At 37.6% G+C, this 23,351-nt stretch overlaps 1 protein-coding gene across 1 annotated transcript in view; it reads left to right on the plus strand.

The window, feature by feature from the left end:
• LOC104379289 (titin-like) overlaps positions 1-23,351 on the plus strand; it is a 129,879-nt gene that overhangs the window by 73,676 nt on the left and 32,852 nt on the right. Inside the window, 39 exon segments of the mRNA XM_086615890.1 lie at positions 24-302; positions 414-701; positions 937-1,215; positions 1,328-1,606; positions 1,685-1,963; positions 2,111-2,398; positions 2,573-2,860; positions 6,215-6,496; positions 6,769-7,047; positions 7,158-7,439; positions 7,556-7,834; positions 8,318-8,605; positions 8,756-9,034; positions 9,125-9,403; positions 9,502-9,780; positions 10,312-10,599; positions 10,735-11,022; positions 11,531-11,821; positions 12,544-12,831; positions 13,796-13,888; positions 14,011-14,293; positions 14,548-14,731; positions 15,088-15,177; positions 15,260-15,527; positions 15,625-15,885; positions 16,444-16,653; positions 16,759-16,836; positions 16,949-16,975; positions 17,666-17,713; positions 18,616-18,672; positions 18,778-18,872; positions 19,829-20,035; positions 20,037-20,064; positions 20,632-20,724; positions 21,101-21,178; positions 21,854-21,922; positions 22,543-22,626; positions 22,867-22,929; positions 23,190-23,273. Coding sequence (XP_086472016.1) covers positions 24-302; positions 414-701; positions 937-1,215; positions 1,328-1,606; positions 1,685-1,963; positions 2,111-2,398; positions 2,573-2,860; positions 6,215-6,496; positions 6,769-7,047; positions 7,158-7,439; positions 7,556-7,834; positions 8,318-8,605; positions 8,756-9,034; positions 9,125-9,403; positions 9,502-9,780; positions 10,312-10,599; positions 10,735-11,022; positions 11,531-11,821; positions 12,544-12,831; positions 13,796-13,888; positions 14,011-14,293; positions 14,548-14,731; positions 15,088-15,177; positions 15,260-15,527; positions 15,625-15,885; positions 16,444-16,653; positions 16,759-16,836; positions 16,949-16,975; positions 17,666-17,713; positions 18,616-18,672; positions 18,778-18,872; positions 19,829-20,035; positions 20,037-20,064; positions 20,632-20,724; positions 21,101-21,178; positions 21,854-21,922; positions 22,543-22,626; positions 22,867-22,929; positions 23,190-23,273 — 7,782 coding nt within the window.

Here is a 23,351-nt window from a genome sequence, read left to right on the forward strand (position 1 = left end):
TGACCCCTTCCTTCCTGTTTCAGAACCGGCAGTCATCTTAGAGAAGACTGAGCCAATCACAGTAATGGCTGGCAATCCTTTTACCTTGGAGTGCAAAGTAGGAGGAACACCTGAACTTATCACCAAGTGGTACAAAGATGGGAGAGAACTGAGGAGTGACCGCAAATACCAAATTACCTTTTCCAACAATATATCTACTTTGAAAGTCTTTTCTGCAGACAGGGGAGACAGGGGCTTGTACACTTTTGAGGTGCACAATGAGGTGGGGGACAGCAGCTGCACTTCTTCAGTTGATGTTTCAGGTCAGCTCTATGTCTCTGTTTAAAGAAAGGTTTTTTTTTTTTTTCTCTTTCCTTTCACCTGAAAAAAACCCCAACGTTTCTCTTCCTATTCTTTTGCCCTGTCCTACTTAGATCGTCTTGTTCCTCCTTCATTCTCAAGAAAACTAAAGGAAACAAATGGAGTGCTGGGATCCTCAGTGCTTCTAGAGTGCAAAGTGTCTGGCACATCCCCCATATCTGTGGCCTGGTTTCAGGATGGGAATGAGATTGTTAGTGGAGAAAAATATGAAATCTCATTCTTGGATAACGTTTGTGCTTTGAAGCTGAATGCCCTGGATGTCACAGATACAGGACCGTATACCTGTGTGGCAACCAATGTGGCTGGATCTGATGAATGCAGTGCCTTTCTGACTGTACAAGGTCAGTGGAAGGATAGTACAGACCCTTCAACAAAATTATTTTTCCCTCTTCTCTTCCTTCTCTTTGTTTTCTCATGGTTTCTTTTTCATGTTTGGTGAGGTTTTTTTTCTTTTTTTCTGTTCTCTCCCTCTTTTTCTCTTTTTTTGGACTCAAGCTTGGTCCAGTTTTCCTCCCCCATATAGAGACTCTCCTATTAACATCTTTCTTGCTCTTCACTTCTTTCTATGATCCTTAGAACCACCTTCTTTTGCGAAGACACCTGATCCACAGGAAGTTTTGCCTGGATCAAGTGTGACATTCACCAGCTACATCAAGGGCAGTACTCCCTTCAAAGTGACCTGGTTCCGAGGCATCAGGGAGCTGGTGCCAGACAGCAACTGCTCCATCTCTCTGGATGAGTCTGTGGCACAGCTGCAGCTGTACAATGTGGAGCCAGGCCACAGTGGGGACTATGCCTGTGTGGTCACAAATGAGGCTGGCAGTGCCTCATGCACAACCCAACTCTTTGTGAAAGGTGTGTTTGTGTGGTTTTGTGTGTACGTGTAGGCACAGGTATCTCCCTTCATGCTCTGCCTGCAGCCCTGCCACATCTGTCCCTCTGACTTTTGCTCTATGCCTCCCCACAGAGCCTGCAGTCTTTGTGAAGAAATTAAGTGATTTCAGTGTGGAGCAGGGGAAGTCCATTGTGCTGGAAAGCAGCTACATGGGCACCCCTCCCATCTCTGTCACCTGGAAAAGAAATGGCATGCCCATTGCTCAGTCTCCACGTTGCAGTATTACAACTACTGACAAATCTGGCATTCTGGAGATCTTCAACAGCACCAAGAGCGATGAAGGCGAATACACCTGTGAGGTGGAAAATGAGGCGGGTGGCGATGTTTGCAACAGCCTTGTATCCATCTTAGGTACGCATCACCCCTGATTCCCCAAGGCACCTCCCAGTGATGCTCTGCCTCTGCTCACCATGCTCTCTCCTTCCCTAGAACCACCCTATTTTGTCACACACCTGGACCGTGTGGAGGTGAAGGTTGGCGAGCCCTTGATCTTAAAATGCCAGATTGGTGGTGCGCCAGAAATCAAGGTGTCCTGGTACAAAGATGACACCAAGCTCAGATCAACACAGGCTTACAAAATGCACTTCAAGAATAATGTGGCAACATTGGCATTCTCCACCGTGGAGGACAGCGACATTGGAGAATATATCTGCAAAGCAGAAAATAGCGTTGGCTTTGCCACCTCCACAGCTTTGCTTGTTGTTAAAGGTGATGGACCAAGGGTCACTCTTTCCTGGGGTAGTCCGTAGGAACTCTCTGTTGTGAACAGAAAGGAGTTCCTATTAATTTCAGAGTTAATTAATTCTAGATTGACAGGGTGACTTCTTACTTATAGTGGTGATTATTCTTTTGCAGAACGTCAACTTCCTCCTACATTCACCAGAAAACTGAAAGATATTCAGGAGGCGGTTGGTGCCCCAGTGACATTTGATTGCCGCATAAATGGCTCAGAGCCTATCCAGGTGTCTTGGTACAAAGATGGGGTTCTCTTAAGTGACAGTGATAACATGCAATCAGCCTTCTTAAATAATGTTGCGACTCTCCAGATCTTGGAAACTAATATGGCTTACTGTGGCCAATATACTTGCTCAGCCCAAAATGCTCTGGGGACTGCATCTACCAGTGCCAAACTTCTCCTCACAGGTTTGTAGCTCACACTTAAATAAATATCTTTTGTATGTCTTTGCTCTTTTATTTCTTCACCCTTTTTCCTACTCTGCCCATTTGTATGGTGGCCAGGGAGCATGGGCATGGCATGGTGAGGTGTGTGGTGAGGAGGGCTTGTTGGTGAGCTCTGCCGTGCTTTCCTCTTTGCAGAACATCTACAACCTCCCTTCTTTGACATCAAGCCAGTATCTATCGATGTAGCGCTAGGGGAAAGTGCAACCTTTAAGTGCCACATGACTGGCTCTGCTCCCATGAGGATTACTTGGACCAGAGACAACAGAGAGATCCGCCCAGGAGCCAACTACAAGATGACACTGGTGGAAAACACGGCCAGCTTGACAGTCTTAAAAGTTGGCAAAGGGGATGCTGGACTCTACACATGTACTGCGAGCAACAGTGTTGGAAAGGATGCGTGCGCAGCTCAGCTGGCTGTACAAGGTATTGCTGTGGGCTTTAGTGTTCATGAGGCTTTTCTTTGCAAAGCAGACACCCAGAAAACAGAGTCCTGAATGCAGTCGTGTGCGACTAACCACATTTCCAAGATGCTACACTGAAATATCTTATTTAATTTCAATATTATCATAATACTTAAATACTTATTCATCTTTCTTCTGGTCTCATATCGTGCATGGTCTATCTTATCAAAGGGATTCTTTCATGAAAATGTTAACTCTTAGTACCCTGTTGTGCCTTTATGAATGGCCCTGTTGGCCAGCAAAATCTGTCTTCCTTAAGCTCTTTCTCTAACAGTGACATTCACTATGTTGTCCAGGGGAGGGAAAGGTAACTGAGAGAAACTCGGTTCACTTACGAGATTTAAATGCATTTTTACTGGCTGTGCAGCTGCTGCAAATAGTTTTACTCTTTCACAAACTGAAAACATTGAAAACTGCTGTTCTAGATAGCAAAACTGAAGGACGTGAGGGCATTTGTTGGCGACAAATATCCATTTCACTAACACTTCACTTCTCCACATAGCATGTGGATCTTAAACATTTCAGTGATCTAAATTTACGACTGAATCAAACTGTCTTGGTACAAGTGACATTTCCTCAGTGTAGGTGGGAACATTGGATTTATTTACAGCTGTTCCGGATATCTCATTCTTATTGATTTTATAAAAGAATGAATGTAAAATACACTACTTAAGTTGTGCATGAGTTCAAATGTCCCTGTTGGTTTAGTGCTTTCCCTTTTTTTCCTTCTTTATGAACTTGGGGGAAAAAATCAAAAACATTTGAAGAGTAAATACTGTGACTTTTACTCTTTAAGGCAAAAAATACAAGAAACTGGACTACTACTAATAAGATTTTGTAATAATTGCTTGTCAAATGTATTGTATATATCTAGAGTATATTTTATCCATAGGGATTTTTCTTGATGGGGGTGGGAAGAGTGTGGCAGACTGAATTACCTGTGGATTCAGCGGCAAGTAGAGATAAAGTTATTATGTAGCTTGACTTACAAAAAGCATTGAAAGATTATCCTGGGCTACATCAGAAGAAGCATGGTCAGCAGGTCAGGGGAGATGATTTTTCCCCTTTACTCTGCTCTCATGAGACCCCACCTGGAGTACTGCGTTCAGCTCTTACTCCCCCAGCATAAGAAGGACAGGGAACTGTTGGAACGAGTCCAGAAGAGGGCCATGAAGATGATCCAAGGGCTGGAGCACCTCTCCTGTGAAGACAGGCTGAGAGAGTTGGGGCTGTTTGGTCTGGAGAAGAGAAGGCTCTGGAGGAGACCTTCTAGCAGCCTTCCAGTCTTTAAAGGGGGCCTACAAGAAAACTGGAGAGGGACACTTTGCAAGGGCATAAAGTGACAGGACAAGGGGTAATGGCTTTAAACTGAAAGAGGGTAGATTTAGGTTAGATGTAAGGAAGAAGTTCTTGACTCTGAAGGCGGTGAGGCACTGGAACAGATTGCCCAGAGAAGTTGTGGATGCCCCATCCCTGGAAGTGTTCAAGGCCAGGTTGGATGAGGCTTTGAGCAACCTGGAGTAGTGGAGGGTGTCCCTGCCCATGGCAGAGGGGTTGGAACTAGACAATCTTTGAGGTCCTTTCCGATTCAAACCATTATATGATTTTATGATTGTAGCAAGGTATCTAACCTCTTTAAAAGATTTAAAGCTTGTTTCCACCAGAATTACAATTCTGGTTTTTATTAATGGTAACTTTACTAATAGGTTTATTTGACCAGCGTTACCATTTGTAAAATCATAGAATCATAGAATGGTTAAAATGATCCCGACTGACCTTATTTGCTTTCTTACTTTTCAACTCTTTATTCATAAAATCCTGAAATTATTATTTTTTTTCCCCAGGATTTTTATTTTCTTTTTTGATCCTGAACTTACACTGGTACTCACTTCAATCCTTTAGAATTTGTACAGTTTCCCCAGGGCTGTAAAATTGATGATATTCATTGTTTGTTAGCCAGCTCTTATAGAACTTGGAAGGGCAAGATCTTTATGTGCATTGATTTGCATGTGTTTAATTTGAGCAAATGCTGTCTCCCTTCTCTGACACACAGCCTTTTTTTTTGTAGAATTAAGATCTTTGGTTCAACTGACCTTAAAATCTTTCAGTTTTTTATTAACTTTCCCACTTTAACATCTAATGTTCCCAATCTGTAGTTTTAACAATTGCTTTAGGTGACAGAAACTGTTTTTCATTCTAAGTATATACCTTACTAACTTGTATATCCTGTTTTTTGGAAAAGAATGGAGTTAGAGTATGACTTCTTAGCTACTGTTAGTATGCAGATAGATAATCGACTCTTTGTCAAAGTAAAATCTGATGGTAAAGGACCAAGGTTCCAAGAGTCCTCGTGTTAACAAGCCATCATTTCTATTTTTGGAAACTCTAAGGAAGTTTTGTTACTAACAACATAGAATGTTGTGCTACAGTCCCACAGGTTGAAGTAACCTAAAATGAAATAGATATTCTTCCTACACTTTACAGGCAGATGCACAAAGAGGCATTTCATCCTGTTTTGCAGAGAGATTTGTTTGTTGTGCCCACATTACCACCTCTTGGTTTTACTAGTTATATCTTTGATCTATGAGCATTCAGTCTTGTGATTCTGAATCATCCCTATGGTACTTTTGACGAAGAGTATCAAACCTCTACTCCTTTCTCTTCTTACAGAACAAAATGTAACCATCCAGCTTACTTTCCTATCACAGGATTTTCAACACCAATTCCTGTAATACTAGCCATCTCATAATTCTTTCCAGCATGATTATTTTGAACCTCTTTTTTTTTGCTACCATAGCTCCTTTACTTTTATTCCTTATATGCACCTTTATGTTTGACTTTGCAACAAATGTGTAAAAGGTTGTAATGCAGATACGTTTATTGACTATCTCAATTGTTAATGAGATATTAAGATATAAAGCAGCTGCTATAATGCTCAACATAAATGCACTTAATAATATTGCTTGACTGAAAAGTTCAGATTCTTGCATTTCCATCAGGCATTTTGATTACTTATGTATTGCAAGAGGATATTAAAGAAAACCACACATCAGCTGTTCTGTACTGAATAAATAGGAGAAGTAGAGTGGGACAAGAAATTAAGGAGAAACTAACTGAAATGCAGATAGAGAACTTGTTTGCTTCCTAATCTAGATTATGGACCAATTTGACATCATCTAAAAGACATTTCATAGCAATTGTAAAATTAGAATATTTTCATAATTCCCCCAAGTTTACATTTTCTGTTACACATTTCCCTGCTTATTTAAAGAATCAGTGCAGTTTAAAGCACTATCTTCCTTTTTTGGCTTTCCAGAACCACCAAGGTTTATTAAGAAACTAGACTCCTCGAGACTTGTGAAACAGCATGATTCCACTAAGTATGAATGCAAAATAGGTGGATCTCCAGAAATCAAAGTCACCTGGTACAAAGGTGAAACCGAGATCCAGCCCAGTGAAAAATACAGAATGTCCTTTATGGATTCGGTGGCAGTCATTGAAATGCACAACCTCAGTGTCGAAGACAGTGGTGACTACACTTGCGAAGCTCGGAATCTGGCGGGTAGTGCAAGCACCAGTACCTCACTGAAAGTAAAAGGTCAGAATCCCAGTTCTTTCCTTACCTTTTTATCTATATGAGTCCTCCTTTGTGGAAAAGCTGTTAAATCCTGCTTTCTTTAGTCAGAGGGGCCAAAACCCATTTGAGTGGATGGCAAATGTCTTGCCTGTTTGTTATGCTGTGGGAGATCTTTCTTACTTATGGCTTGTCTTTGCTGTTCGTGATCAGAATGGCTGCTTGAATAGTCTGTCCTCTTTAATCTCCTTTGCTCGAATAACACAAACTTTAACCTCTTTTTTTTTTTTTTCCAGCACCTCCCATTTTTACGAAGAAGCCCTATCCAGTCCAGACCTTGAAAGGGTCTGATATTCATCTGGAATGTGAGCTTCAGGGCACTCCTCCATTCCAGATTTCATGGTATAAAGACAAACGAGAAATTCGGAGCAGTAAGAAATATAAGGTCATGTCTGAGAACTACCTGGCTAGTATTCACATTCTCAGTGTGGATACTGCAGATGTCGGTGAATATCACTGTAAAGCTGTAAATGATGTGGGAAGTGACTCCTGTATTGGCTCTGTAACGCTAAGAGGTTTGTATAAAGATTAGCACCTTCTTGGCATTTCATTGTTCCTGTCATTCTCCTCCTACTTTTCCACTCCTGGTGTGTTTTTTTACTGTTAAATATCTTCTCTTAAATAGCACCACCAACCTTTGTGAAGAAGCTGAGTGATCTCACTGTTGTAGTTGGCGAGTCGATTGAACTACAGGCTGCGGTAGAAGGATCACAGCCCATTTCTGTTCTGTGGTTAAAAGACAAAGGGGAAATCATTAGAGAAAGTGATAATCTCTGGATCTCCTATTCAGAAAACATTGCAACTGTGCGGATTGGAAATGCAGAACCAACAAATGCTGGGAAATACATTTGTCAGATAAAAAATGATGCTGGAGTTCAGGAATGCTTTGCCACACTGACAGTACTAGGTTGGTACATGGGTTAAAAACCAATGTATTTTACGATGCTTTAAAATTTCACTTTTGATGATACTAGCAACTATTACATTCTTGTGTTTAAAAATGTGACTTGCATCTCATTGCAGAACCTGCAGTCATTGTAGAGAAGCCAGGCCCAGTTAAAGTTACAGCTGGAGACTCTTGTACTCTGGAATGCACAGTAGATGGTACACCAGAGCTTGCTGCTAGGTGGTTTAAGGATGGTAATGAACTGTCCACTGACCATAAATACAAAATCAGTTTCTTCAACAAAGTATCTGGGCTTAAGATCCTCAATGCGGGACTAGAAGACAGTGGAGAATATACTTTTGAGGTGAAAAACAGTGTTGGTAAAAGCAGCTGCACAGCTTCAGTGCATGTTTCAGGTTAGTTGTCTACTCTTTTTGAGTCACATCTGATTTCTGTAGTTCCTTTACAAAGCCTTCAGATAGCAAACTGTTTCTCATGACTGACAGCCTGAGAGACTCATTGCTTGTGTAATCTTAGGCGTTCTTGGCATGCCACTTTGAAAAGCATCAAGAATAGATGCTTACCTAACTTTTGAGGGGTAGGAGTTGTTGCAAGGGCTTGATTTCTTCAGCTTTAACCTACATGTCTGCTTGTATACCTGGTGCAATACAGTTGCTTATGAAAAAGAACTGTAAAAATAAAAAATGCCCCTCCAGAAGTGTGGATGAAAGCTCCAGCATATCCTTAACCATCAGCTATCTATTTTTCAATTACTTACGTGTGTAAGAGCAGATTGCTAAAGCAGAGATATCAAAAGAAATTTAACTATTATGCATGGGGAACTTTTTGCATTTTAAGCTCCTATATGGTAATTTTTTTTTTTTTTTAAACAAATGTAGATCGTATTATACCTCCTTCTTTCACAAGAAAACTGAAAGAAACATATGGTCAGCTGGGTTCTTCTGCTGTACTGGAGTGCAAAGTTTATGGGTCACCACCTATTCTGGTTTCCTGGTTTCATGATGGACAGGAGATTACCAGTGGAGACAAGTATCAGGCTACCCTTACAGACAATACCTGTTCTCTGAAAGTGAATGGACTTCAGGAATCTGATATGGGAACTTATTTGTGTACAGCTACTAATGTAGCTGGGTCTGATGAATGCAGCGCATTTTTGAGTGTTAGAGGTCAGTATCAATAAGAAGCCAGAGTCAGAGGGCACAAATTTATTTTCAAAAAGACTTCATTCTTTGCTTTGTTACATATTTCTGATTACTGTGCTCTTCATCAGAAATTCAAATGTACTTCTTCTCTGTCTGTTTTATTTGCATGCTTAGAACCACCATCTTTTGTGAAGAAACCTGAACCACTGAATGTTTTATCTGGGGCAAACATAACCTTTACCAGTATCATAAAAGGCTCCTCCCCATTGGAAGTTAAATGGTTTAGAGGTAGTGTTGAGCTTGTACCAGGAGATAATTGCAATATCACCTTGCAAGATTCAATTGCAGAACTGGAGCTGTTTGATGTACATCCACTTCAGAGTGGAGACTACACCTGCCAGGTCTCTAATGAGGCAGGGAAGATTTCTTGCACAACACATCTTTTTGTCAAAGGTTTGTTCAAACTACTGTTTCTTATGATTCTTATTCTTCTAAAAATGATCTCTTGGCTTTAATTTGTTTTCTTCTCATTGTTCATTATAGAACCAGCCAAATTTGTGAAGAAGGTGAACGACTTAAGTGTAGAGAAAGGGAAAAATTTAATCTTGGAATGCACATATACAGGTACTCCACCAATTTCAGTGACATGGAAGAAAAACGGAGTAAAAATTACACACTCTGAAAAGTGTAGCATCACCACTACAGAAACATCTGCCATACTGGAAATCCCTAGTAGCAGACTAGAAGATCAGGGGCAATATTCTTGTCATATTGAAAATGATTCTGGACAAGATAATTGTCATGGTGCCATCACAATACTAGGTGCGTCAAGCTACCATCACTTCATCAAATGTTATTTGAACTACTAATGGTCATTGTGCCGTACTTTTTTATGTTAATGGTGTGTGTTTGTTCTTCAGAGCCACCTTACTTCATCAAACCCTTGGAACCAGTGCAGGTGACTGTTGGGGATTCTGCATCTTTACAGTGCCAGGTTGCTGGAACACCAGAAATGATTGTATCGTGGTACAAAGGTGATACAAAGCTGAGAGGAACTGCTACTGTGAAAATGCACTTTAAGAACCAAGTTGCCACTCTAGTTTTCAGCCAGGTAGACGGTAGTGACAGCGGGGAGTACATCTGCAAAGTAGAAAACACTGTTGGAGAGGCTGCTTCCTCATCTTTGCTGACAGTTCAAGGTGAATATTTCGTTTTTAAAAAATGAAGGAAAATGACCTATTTTTCTTAAGCATGCTTTAGTATTTAAAAAAAAACAAATATCACGTTTTCCTTGTTAAATGCTTTATTGTTTCTTGACGTGTAAGATACTCTGTGGCACTGTCTTCTATTAGCAAAGGCCTACCAGTAAAGCTAATCGAAATATGTCTCTTACTGGCCACAGCTCTTCTGTAGGTATACAAGCTCCTGCATCTTTCTTACCTATTGAGGATGTTGCTTTGATTGCTTCCACCATTAGCGGTCCTGCAGGTTAAATAGACTTACTGGGTGTAACTAAAGGCAGGATGTTTATATATTTTCCTGCAACCATATGCACAGTGCTCTTTTCTCATCAGGTTCCAAACAAATGATATGCTGAATAACATTTAAAATCAGAAGTTATGAGCAAAAACCTAGCATACTCTACCGAATACCAGGCAGTGATTGTTGGTGAATACGATAGGTGTGAATCTTCTGAAAGCCTTCACTGTGCAATACCTGTTTTCTTACAGAGCGTAAACTTCCTCCTTCTTTTACACGAAAATTAAGAGATGTTCATGAAACTGTTGGCTTACCAGTTACATTTGATTGTGGCATTGCTGGTTCAGAACCTATTGAAGTATCCTGGTTTAAAGATGGTGTACCTGTAAAAGAGGACTACAATGTTCACACGTCCTTTGTAGACAATGTAGCAACTCTCCAGATTTTGAAGACAGATAGGAGCCTTATTGGGCAATATACCTGCACAGCCACCAATGCAATTGGGACTACTTCTTCCAGTGGCAGGCTTGTCCTTACAGGTCAGTGGGCTGTGAAATATTTAATGGAAATATCTTAAAACTCACTTTTGCTTTATATATGGATTTAGTATTGTACAAATAATATTTATTTCACAGAGGTTTAAAGCAATGCTTTTTGTTTCTTTCACTCTTCAGAAGGGAAGACTCCTCCATTCTTTGACATTCCAATTACACCTGTGGATGGTATTCTTGGAGAAAGTGCTGACTTTGAGTGTCACATTTCTGGAACACAGCCTATTAGGGTCACTTGGGCAAAAGATAACCAAGAAATCAGAACAGGAAGAAATTACCAGATCAGTTATGTAGACAACACAGCCCACTTGACCATCTTGACAGTTGACAGGGGAGACTCTGGAAAGTATACATGCTATGCTAGCAATGAGGTTGGAAAGGAGTCTTGCACAGCTCAACTGACTGTTAAAGGTACTGAATATATAATACATTGTGTGTGTATTTTTCTTCCTTTAATTAGAAAGGAAGCTAGCCTTATTGCTGCAAGATAAGTTTGAGAAAAACTTTCGAGATATAGCTTGAAAGTACCTATCTAGAAATAGCCATAGAAAGGGTCGCTAACAGCAATGGGAGGAGAAATGAAAGAATATTTTCTTTGGCCTAGTTTCGATACAGGCTTTAGCCTATTTCTTTCTTGAGAACTCAACAAAAATCTTGGTGTTTTTTAAATGGTATTTGACTTAAATCAATGTAAGAGGATTTTTTTTTTTTTCAAATAGGAAAACCAGCTATAACAGTTACTGTAAGAGCAAGACACCTGCTGTTTATCTTGGCATACTTTCACTTAAAAAAAATAATATTTTAAATGAGGGCAAATATCAATTCCCCAATGTTAAAATTTTTCTTGAAGCATTTTCTTTAGAATTTTTCATTTCAGGTTTGATTCATAGAATTTGAATAACATGTTCTTTTTTTACAGAACGAAAAACTCCACCTACTTTTACCAAGAAACTGTCTGAAGCTGTAGAAGAAACAGAAGGAAATGAACTTAAACTTGAGGGCCGTGTTTCTGGCTCTCAACCTTTGACTGTTGCTTGGTATAAAAACAATCAGGAAGTTCATTTAAGCCCTCATTGTGAAATATCTTTCAAAAACAATACCTTACTTTTGCATATAAAAAGCGTAGAGCAATCAGATGCTGGTTTATATACATGTAAAGTGTCCAATGAAGCAGGAAGCGTATTGTGTACATCATCTGTTGTTATCAGAGGTTAGTTGAAGTCTTATTTTTCTTTGCTTCTTACCTTTTTTTGCTGTATGTTAGCTGCAAATATAAAGCTTCTGTCTTATGAGCTGGCTTTACTTACCTTAATGGCAGTAATTTGTCCTGAAATGGAAAAGATAAAACTGAGTTGAACCACAAAATCAAGGAATTCTTTTAGTTTTGTGATTTAAATAAAACTATTTTTCAGGGTGAGACTTCTTTACTTTTTCACTATTTGCTATGACTGACCTAAGGGAACATTGAAATCTTTGTGCAATGTTTCTGTTGAATTTTTAATCATTCTTTTTTCATGTGGCAACCATTTTTCTGTGCAATTACATCTAAGCTTGGGCAGCCTTGACAGTATGTTGTGGCAGGATGGCAATTGATCATAATACTCCTGCAGGAGATGGCATAATTGTTTCTTTAAATGTGCTTATAAAGTTTTGCAACCTAACAGCAGTACTTGAGTTCTTATACTATTTTTTTGCATGTGAATGTTCTTGCTGCGTGGAGAAAAGATATTTCTTGCATGTTTGCATAGAAAATATACTCTCTTCATATTTATTCCATTTTCTAAAACTATAATTGACATTCTCAAACTTCTGTTTATCTTCCTTCATTCCTTGCCATTGTCTTCTTAAGAATCACACATATCTCTTTTTAGCTTACATTCTTAATCATACTTTCCTTCCTTGAGTATTCACTCAAGCATTTTCATATTCCAGAACCTAAAAAGCCTCCAGTTTTTGACCAGCCCCTTCAGCCAGCAGCAGCAGAGGAAGGGGATACCCTACAGCTCAGCTGCCATGTACAAGGATCGCAGCCAATCCGGATTCAGTGGTTGAAGGCAGGGAGAGAAATAAGAGCTTCAGACAGATGCAACTTCAGCTTTGCTAATGGAGTAGCTCTTCTGGAACTTGCTGCAGTTACCAAATCCGATTCAGGAGAATATGTATGCAAAGCTTCAAATGCAGCTGGCACTGATACTTGCAAATCTAAAGTGACAGTTAAAGGTACAGTAACGTGGAGAAAATTAAGGCGTATGATGGAAATTTAAAACAAAATTCCATCCTGCCTTGTTTTCTGTTAATTAACTAGTAGCAAACAGTTAGTATCTTTTAGTTCTTTGCAAAACTGTACAATCTGGGAAGGCAGTATATTAACAATAATTTATATAGAGAGACATGAACAGTGGGAGATCAGTGTCAAATCAATAGTATATTCGTACCAAAAAGAGTAAGAATTTAATTTCTAAATCTGAACACTAAAATTAAGAAAAATGCAAGCCAAATGAGTGAAATTACTTGGACATGCATATTTTATGGAAAGGATGGGAACAGTGGTATTTATTAAAGGACAATGCAAAATGAACTTGATTAAGCATGTGGCCTTAGAGGGGAATTGCTTCAGGACCATTACAACTGTAAGATATTTTGACCTTTTAATTGAAAATAAATATTGTCTAAGCAAGAGTCCTTCCATACAGGTCTTGTTTTACTATTGCATAAAAGACATAAGAGTTCAGTAATGTGTAGAAATAGTATCTTTTTTTTCACAAGGTTAAGAACTACTCAAAAGAAAAAAAAAATAAATTTAACAGATCACTGATAAAAAAAATGCAAATAACTCTGAGGATGAAATTTCCAGAAATGAGAATACCTCACTAAAAACTGATCCATTTTAGAAAATGAGGTTTCTTATTTGAATATCCATCTATGAATTTGCATCCATGCAGAATATAAACGACCTGATAAGCGAGTGAACAGCACAATGTGGCCCACACTGTTCAGTTTCATGTGGAAAGTAAAATACAAGTTAATTAAACCAATATGAAATTATTTTGCATTTTTATCTCTTGCTTAATATTTTGTTACATTTATGTAATTAATTCCTTTTTTACATTTCCCTTGGAAGCATCACACATGAACATAAGCTATTACATGAAATCATCTGTTTTAATTATTTGACTCTTTTTAGAAAAACCAGCAGCTGCAGCAGCACCTAAGAAAGCAGAATTGGAAGGAAAGCTTTATTTTGTGTCAGAGCCTCAGAGTATCAAAGTCATGGAAAGTAAGAACTCTTTTTTGAAAAGTACATTGTCTTCTATTTGCCCATACCTTTTGTTTGAGATGATGTCTTGCTGTCATAGACAGCTGGAAAGTCTTAGCTTCCTCATTTGCATCTTTCTGCAGAAACTGTTGCAACATTTATTGCAAAAGTTGGAGGAGACCCGATTCCAAATGTTAAATGGATGAAGGGAAAATGGAGGCAACTCAACCAGGGAGGTCGCGTTATAATCCAGCAGAGAGGAGATGAAGCCAAACTAGTAATAAGGGATGCAATAAAAACTGATTCTGGCATGTACAAATGTGTAGCTTTTAACCAACATGGTGAAATCGAGAGGAGTGTAAACCTACAAGTTGAAGAAAGAAAGAAAGAAGTTGTTGAAGGAGATCTCAGGGCAAAACTAAAAAGGTATATGAAAAGTTTTTATAGATTAATTTGCCATCAACACAGAAGAAATATTTTTTGTTGTATATCACAAATCAAGATATAATTTTTTAATAGTCATTAAATGTGAATGACTGTGCTAAAAATAGAAGCACCTGAATAGACTAAACTAGAGAATTCCACTGCACAGGGCAGCTCTATGCTGATTAAGTTTTTCAGTGAACGACTTTCTAGAAATGAAGCATCGTATATCTAACTTATGTCATTGATTTGAATAGCACTCCAACAAAAAAGAAGGAAGAAGAGGAGGAGCAACCTATTGATATCTTGGAACTTCTCAAAAATGTAGATCCCAAAGAATATGAGAAATATGCTCGCATGTATGGAATTACAGATTTCCGTGGCCTCCTGCAAGCCTTTGAGTTACTAAAGCAAACCCAAGCAGAAGAAAGCCATAGATTGGTAAGCTACAGCGTGACTGCAGCATTGGCTTTGTTAGGAGTAACATGATTCCTTTGAACAGACTTGGAGCCCACGCTCTGATGTTACTGTGTGTGAAGGATTTTCTGGTTCCTCCGTAGATCTTTTACTGACAGTTCTTGATTTCTTGCATGCTCGAACCCAAGAAGAAGGAATGGGCCTTATGGCCAAAGATGTTCTGTCTTCACAACTTGGCTGCAATTTTTAAGATGGGAAGATACACTAGTTACAGTACAGTTAAAGAAAATTTGATGTAGGAGCTAATTCTATGTTGGATAAACGTGACAGGTTGATGTTTAGAATCCTTTAATCTTTGAGTATATTCTGCCTTCTCACAGGAAATTGAGCTTGCAGAAAGAGCTCGAAGAGAAGATCAGGAGTTTGATGAACTTGTAGCTTTTATTCAGCAACGACTCTCACAGACGGAGGTAACATATTTTTGGACTGATTTGTGAAATATTCAAACTCATAACAAGGAACTTGAAACTAATTTAAGCTAATATTTTTCAGCCCATTACTCTGATCAAAGACATCGAAAATCAGACGGTTTTAACAGATGAGGATGCTATCTTTGAGTGTGAGATTAAAATTAACTATCCAGAAATTAAACTTTCATGGTACAAGGGAACCCAGAAACTTGACTCCAATGACAAATATGAAATTAGAATTGAAGGTGATCGGCACATACTGAGAATCAGGAACTGCCAACTTGAAGATCAGGGAAATTTCAGAATAGTGTGTGGACCACACATTGCCAGTGCCAGGCTAACTGTGATTGGTAAGTGTACTTTTGAAGTATGTATTTGAATTAATTTACACTTTAATTATTCCACTGTCTGATGTCTGCTAAAATGTATGTTTTAACATGCTAATAGAACCTGCAGTTGAACGACATCTTCATGACACTACTTTCAAGGAAGGAAACATATGCACGCTGTCTTGTCAGTTCTCTATCCCAAATGCCAAGTCTCAGTGGTATAGAAATGGGAGACCCATTAAGATAGGAGGGAGATATTCAACACAAGTCTCTGACAAAGTACACAAACTCATCATCAAGGATGTTAGAACAGAAGACCAGGGACAATACACCTGCAAGCTTGACAATCTAGAAACAACTGCAGATCTGGCCATTGAAGGTTTGTAAACAGATATAGAAACTCTTTATTACAGTAGTGATAAACAGTTTCTGGACGTTCCATTAACAGAATAAATGAAAATAAAAGGAATTTCTGAAAGAGATATTCCCAAACTTGGAAATGGACTAAACAAGAAATTTTGCTGTCCTTTCTTTTTGAACAATATGTGACATACTTGTGTAAGTTAGTATTTTTAACTAAATCATTACTAATGTCCCCTGGCCCTCAAACAATCTGAGTCATACTTGCTTTTATTTTCTTTTTCTTTCATATTCTTATATTTTTCTTGGATTTTCTCTTTTTCTTAATTATTCTTTAATTTCCTTGGTGGCTTCTCTTGTTTCATTTATCTGCACAGCAATCTTGTTATAGTTGTACTCTTATGTCTTCTGCTCTTCACTCTTACATGGAAAACTTCATAGAAGATGGAATCCCTTTTCGTCGATCTACTTTTTCAAGATCTATTGTTATTATCTATTATTATAATCTAGCTATTATCATGGAAAAAAAAAATGAGAAGGGATTAACAATTGGTATATTTTTTGTCTCTAAAAACAGCGGAACCAATTCAGTTCACAAAGAGCATACAGAACATTGTAGTGAGTGAACACCAGTCTGCAACCTTTGAGTGCGAGGTGTCTTTTGATGATGCAGTTGTGACATGGTATAAAGGCCCCACTGAACTGAGAGAGAGTCCCAAGTACAGCTTCAGAAGTGAAGGTCGCTGTCATTATATGACTATTCACAATGTTACTGCAGAAGATGAAGGTAAAAATTCATGGAATAGTTGTGCTGATGCCATTCCTTTATCTGATTTTGTCGTTTTTTTTAATGATAAAGGCATATAAATACCAACATTCTTGGCTATTGCAGGTGTATATTCTGTAATTGCTCGTCTTGAACCAAGAGGAGAAGCAAGAAGCACTGCAGAGCTCTATCTAGTAACCAAAGGTTAGCAAATTTGCTAAATAACTTTGTGATAATAGCCATCTACAAGTTTGTGTTTGAAACATGATTCTGGAAAAAGAAATAGTTCTAAAAGAAATCTAATATTCTTTTGCAGAAATCAAGCTGGAGTTGAAGCCACCAGGTAAAGATCATGAGCAAGACTGGCACAAGATCATGTCTATACTCTGTCGTAGATTTAGTGCAATGCTCTGCTTTAGTTTTTCTAATTTCAAAACTTCTTTTCCTGGTTATAGTGAGTCAAACCTGCACCCCAAAAAAAGTATTCCTCATCCATAGATACAAGGAACTATTTATTCTCATAAACAGTGACAATGAATACTGTGATAACTCCAAAATCAGTGATATTAATCTGTCTAGTGTCCTATTGTGTACAATGTGGGAAACCACATTCTCTAGAACATAAAAGTTTAGTTTTGTTTGAATGACTGAGGAATAGGACAATGAAGAGGTACCAATGAATAGATTTGATGCCCTCTGCACAACTGAAAAATACAATCAAGGAGACAAAATGGGTAGCAATTATCTCCTCATGATACATAATGATCTTTTCTGAATGTTCTTAAGAGCCTACTCTAAAATTATGCAAGAATTATTTAGAAATAAAATTAAACAATATAGAGTCTGCCTAGACTGAAACATGAATGCGATTAGTTATCTATTGGTCAGCTAGCTTATTCTTGAGGAGCAAGCTACAATCCTTGTATGCTAGAACAGAAAGATTTAAAGCATCATGAAATATTATTCTTGGGTGTAGCATATTCAAATCTTTTTTTTAATTATTATTAAATAAATTAAACATTTGATTTTCTAGATGTTCCTGATGCCAAGGTTGCAGTTCCATCTCAAAAACCAACTGAAGGTAGGGTAACAAATCATACTTGATCCATAGTGCTGTTTTATACTTCATTGAAGCATCAGGCCAGCGGGAACCTCAGAGAAAAATCTTAGGTGGCTCAGTGACAAGATCTAGTTAACTATCTCTGTACAAATATGATATGAGCAAGGCTTGGCTTGGATAGGCTTTTTTTTTGCTGTGTGGAAGGTGAAAACTACCACAGGGTAGTGGCAGGAATGAAGCCTTTTCTCTTAAAAAGAGTTTGTCCTTTCCATCTTGTTTTCCTATCAGTCTCTTCTTCATTTCATCTTCCTTTTACTTCCATTTTTTCCACTTTTTCTTCTTTTCACCACAGAAATATTTTTTTAAACAAGCTGTCTGAATTACTAGCCTTTGGAGGAAAGGGGGAGGAGGGGGGAAGGAAAACAAAATATAAATATTCTTTTAAAGCCATACATGGATTGCATGTTTATTGCAAATGGTGTCTCTCCAGGCTCTGGTGGTGGACTACAGACTATGAACCTTACATATAGTTCCATTTACATTCAGTAGTTTACTATGAACTTCAGAATTCAATCTTCTTGATTTAATTTCCAGGATAATTTGATAAATGCTTGCAGTGGCAGCAGGAGGAGAAAGATTTGATATTTGGATGAATTATTATCAGCAAAGATAGGAGAGTAATGACAGTAAAGAAAATAAAGCTGGAAAGGGTCAGGGTTCAAATACAGGTAGACTGGGAATTCCCACTTAAGATACATTCTTCCAGCTACAGTAAACTATCAGAATGAGTACCATGTTTGCTTTTATTCTGCAGCTGCAATAAAATAATCTCATCTATTTTCCAAATGCGCTAAGATTTTTCTTCATTTACAAGAAAACATCATATTCATATTTTATTCTAAATATTTCGTTTTTCCTACAAGCTGCCCCTATTCCTATTCTTCTACCTCTTGTTCCACCACCAGAGGAGAAAAAGCCAGGTAAGAATCTTTAATGTATTTGGATAGTGGGTACATGTTTCATTATGACTGTTGGATTTTTTTTTTTGGTTTTCATTTCAAATTTTAAAATACATTGTTTTTAAGCAGAAAGAAAGGTTCCATTAAAGAAAGTCCCCAAAAAGGTGGTTAAAAAAGGTCCTGAAGAAGTCCCACCACCTAAAGGTAACTTTTTTCCTTTTGTAAAAAAACTTTTTAAAAAATAGTAGAATTACTGTGTGGAAACAAGACAATTTGTTTCAAATTACCTTGAATCAATCAAATTAGTTTGATTTTTGTTTTTACGTGCCATGGTTTAACCCGGCTGGCAACGAAACATCGTGCAGCTACTCAGTCAGCCTCCCCCACCCCCAGGGAATGAGGAAGAGAATTAAAGGGCAAAAGGGAAGGAGACTCATGGGTTGAGATAAGAACAATTTAATAATTAAAATAAAATTAAATTAAAATCAATAATTATAAAAATAATAATAATTAAAATTATAATAATATATAAAAACAAGTGATGCTCAGTGCAGTTGCTCAACACCCACTGACCAACGCCCAGCCCAGCCTCAGGTAGTGATCTCAAAGAAGAGAGATCCCAAAACCACAATCCTGGAAGAGAGAGATCTTCCTGGCCAATCCTCATCTATATACTGAGCATGACGTTTCATGATACGGAATATTCCATTGGCCAATTTGGTCATCAATGCCAAGCCTAAACTCAAATCCTAAACTAGGAGTTAGGTGTCCGTTGCTCCGACTATGCTCCCTCCCAGGTTCTTGTGCAGCTGCACACTGGCAAAACATGGGAAGTGAAAAAGTCCTTGATGTCTCAGCAACAACTATAAACATCAGTATGTTATCGACATTCTTCTCGTACCAAATCCCATACTAAATCTGAAACACAGTGCTATTCTAGCTACTAAGAAGAAAACTAACTCTATCCCAGCCAAAGCCAGGACATTATGTTAAAAACATCCACATTTAAAATCCAAGCTGACAAGGACGGCTTAAAAAATAGTCACTTCTTTAAACCGTCTGTGAGAGTGAAGTCACTTCATTAATTGTGACATTCAATAAACCTTGCAAGTTCCAGGCCATGATATGAATAATCTTTTTTTTTTGTTTTTTTTTTAAGTCCTGAGGGGCTTCAGAGAAGCCCAAGGAGATCAAAGTAACTCCATGGCAAGGGAGAGAAGAGATTCAATGAAGAAAAGAAGGAAATGGTAGAAAGCCCAAAGAAATTATGAAGTAATGGGAAGAAGATTCTGGAGAAGACCATGACTATTATGTCAAGGAAGAAGGCTATGATGAAGAGGAAGAGGAATGGGAAGAAGCTTATGAGAAAAGAGAAGTGACTTATTGAAGAAAAACGAGTCATTCATGAAGAAGGTATTTTAATTATCATACCATTTTTTCTATCTTTCTCATATTTATTATATAAGGCTCAAAATTTTGAGCCAGGCAGCATTTTTGAGAATTTCTTTTCGTTACAATAATTTGAACTTCAATATGCTGCCAAGTTTTAACTGACACTTCAGGATCAGACAAAGACATTTTTATAACCTAATACAAGTTAGTAGTTTGTAAGGATATATGTCATTTTTAGTTGGTTTAGAGACTTCTTTATCATTTTCATGTATTCTAGATATACTTGATTTAGGTTTAATGTTTCACACATTAATTGCTTGATGTTCATAGCTGTACTTTGCAATTCTTTGCATGTTTTAATTGTCTTGAGTAGTAGTAACATGTATGCCTCTAGGAACAGAATTTAGCTCTGATGAGAAACCGTCACACTTGGAAATAAGCAGAAAATTTCACTATAACAATTGGATCTCCAAAACTCTGTGTTTTTCAACTTCATAAACTTATAATGGCATAACTAATAACTTTTGTGTGTATCAACCCTTTAGACAATGTATTTTTCATCATTAAACAATGTAATTATTTTTAAAGTTGTTGAAGTTCCTAAGAAGCCTGTGCCTGAGCGAAAACCACCAGCAATTACAGCTGAAAAGAAGGAAAAGAAAGAAGTAACAGTTCATAAAGGTATGACTTCCCTGCAAAACTAACAGGAACATACAGATTAAGATCTCCCATGTATCTCCTTCAAGCTGAACTGTGGTGGTTATTCACATTTCCTTGAAAATTAGAGAATTTTCTTTATGCTGGACCATGACATGAGCAAGGCTTGTGGCAACCCTTCCTCTTGTCCCACCTCGTATTTTCAAGCAGAGAGAGAATAGTGGCAATGGTGGTTGACGCAAACCAAGAATTGCTGGCAAAATCAAACTGAGCTATGGTTATCTAGGTGCACGAAAGTTATGGCATCCTAAACAAGAAAATAGCCAGTTCTACCTAGGTGGTGTCCAGAAAATAATTTACAAGAAGATATAAACAAAAACTATGTCTAAATCACTTACAGTTGTCAAGAAACCTGTCGATGAAAAGGTGGAGATAACCACTCAGAGGGTTGCAGAAGAAAAAGTCAAACGGGCTGAGGGTAACTACTGTTTAATTACCTTAATGTCATCTTTGCATGAAAGTAGTGGTTTTTATTACTTAGCTGATCTCCATATGCTTTGTCTTCATTTAACATGGGTCTGATCAATTTTCAAGTCTTTGAAACATCTAATAAAAGCTTCTGCTGAATTGTATAAAAGGAAGATGAAAGCTTTTCAGGGGAAAATACTAAATGTAGACACTAACTACCAATGCTTTAAGAAAGGAAGAGTGTTCAAAATTACGCTTGGTGAAAAGGTATGTTTCACTCTAAGCTGAAGATGTGAAATCCCTGTCTCCCTCAGATTTCCATCTTGACCTTTCTGCCAGGATGTCTTGGTTAATTGTTCAGTTATGAAATAAAGATTCATTTTTGTTCTCTTGCTAACCACCTCCTCTTGTATAGCATTTCCCATTCTGCAGCAGGAGTTTATTGACTGCAGTTCAATATATGTCAGGATATGACCTGTGTGCTAAACACTCTAAGTGACCCAGCACCTTCAGAAAGTAGCAAAAAAAAGAAGCTTTGTGTGGTTCCAACAAGCATGACAAGTACTGAGTTAGACTATGCTGGTCTTGTTTGTTGTTTTTTCAACATCATTGCTAGATAGCTGTGGACTTATTTTGATCTCTTTGTTAAGTATATGACAGAGTAACAAAATTTTAATGCCAACAGTTACCAAGAAAGTTCTACCACCAAAACCTACACCAAAGATCATTGAGGAAAAAGTTATCAAAAAGGAAGGTACAGATCAGCATCTTTCAATTGCAGTTTGCATTTTTTCCAGCTCACTGTGTGTTCTCGTGCTTTTTGTGGATATGTGGGCCTGTGTGTATGTACTCAAATCTATTTATTGTAGTAGTCATGCTGTGACTACTCTTAGTGTTTAAATAGTATGTGTACCACGCTTTTACCTTTCATAAAGTCTGTTTTTAACATCTTTGTGGCTAACCTTTTGATTCTTGTTTAAACAGCCTACAGGATATTAGAGCGCGATTTAGCTTTTTCTTCATTTATTCTGCCTGCTGGCCTATACTTACGCAGTAATGTCCCAATGCCTCAAAATTTCTTTGAAGAACCAGCTTTGGAATTCTTCTGATGTACTATTTCCAAAAGCCTGTGTATGCATTTATTTTAAATTTTGGGTTAAAGGTGTCTGTGTCTTTAGTCTTTAACAGATACTAAATATTGTACTTGTATGCTTGTTTTGCGTTCAGTATTTTAGAATATGAATACTGACTGTCTAAATATGTCTAAGACTTAAATGTACAATACAGATACAGATTTGATAGAAACTCACATGCTGACTACCACTAATGTGGATCTAGAATATAAAATACTAAACCAAAATCCTATCTTTAAAGTACCGACAGTAGAAACGTGGACTGTTTCAGAAGAAAAGATGTCGGTTTCTGTCCACAGAGAAGAAGAGTATTCATATGTCACAGGTATGTACAAAATCAAAAATCTGTGCACCCAAATCAAAACAATCTTTCAATCCCACTAGATTTTATTTTAATCTATTTTTATGTACGACAAATTACATATTTAGACATATCATATATTTGTCTTTCAATATGCATTGCTTCTTTTGTTCATTGTTATGTAGCCTCAGTTTTCTTTAGAATAATAGATGTCAACATTTCAACTATTTTATCTTAACATTGTTTAAATGCTTTTCTTTGAAGAGCCAACAGAGCATGAGAAAACAGTTGAAGAAAGATTCTTTGAAGCTGTTTACCCAATTGAAGGTAGATTGATTAAGAATCAGAGGCTAATCAATATTTAAGATTTTTGGAACAATTTGAATCTATAGTTAATCAAAACTCATTGTGAGATTTTCACATTGTTGGTTTTCTGGATGAAATTTTTTTTTACATATTATCATGTGTGTTTCAGTGACCTTTGTGTACTGGACACACATAAGATCTTCTTAAAAGCTTTTCAGATTTACTATGGACATCGATATTTCCTATCTCCAAATTTAATATCTTTAAAATTCCTATTGTAGCACATAAGGAAGTCGAAGAGGAGGAAGAAGAAGAAGAAGAAGAAGAAGTCATTTCTGCAGAACTGGAGATCTCTCACATTGAAGGTGACCAAAATCTTTCTATCATCATGTGCTCCATTTTTCAGAACTTTCTATGGCTCTACTTTGAAAAATTCAATCCCT

The sequence above is a fragment of the Tauraco erythrolophus genome, chromosome 8, assembly GCF_009769465.1.
Source record: "Tauraco erythrolophus isolate bTauEry1 chromosome 8, bTauEry1.pri, whole genome shotgun sequence".
NCBI classification, from domain to species: Eukaryota; Metazoa; Chordata; class Aves; order Musophagiformes; family Musophagidae; genus Tauraco; species Tauraco erythrolophus.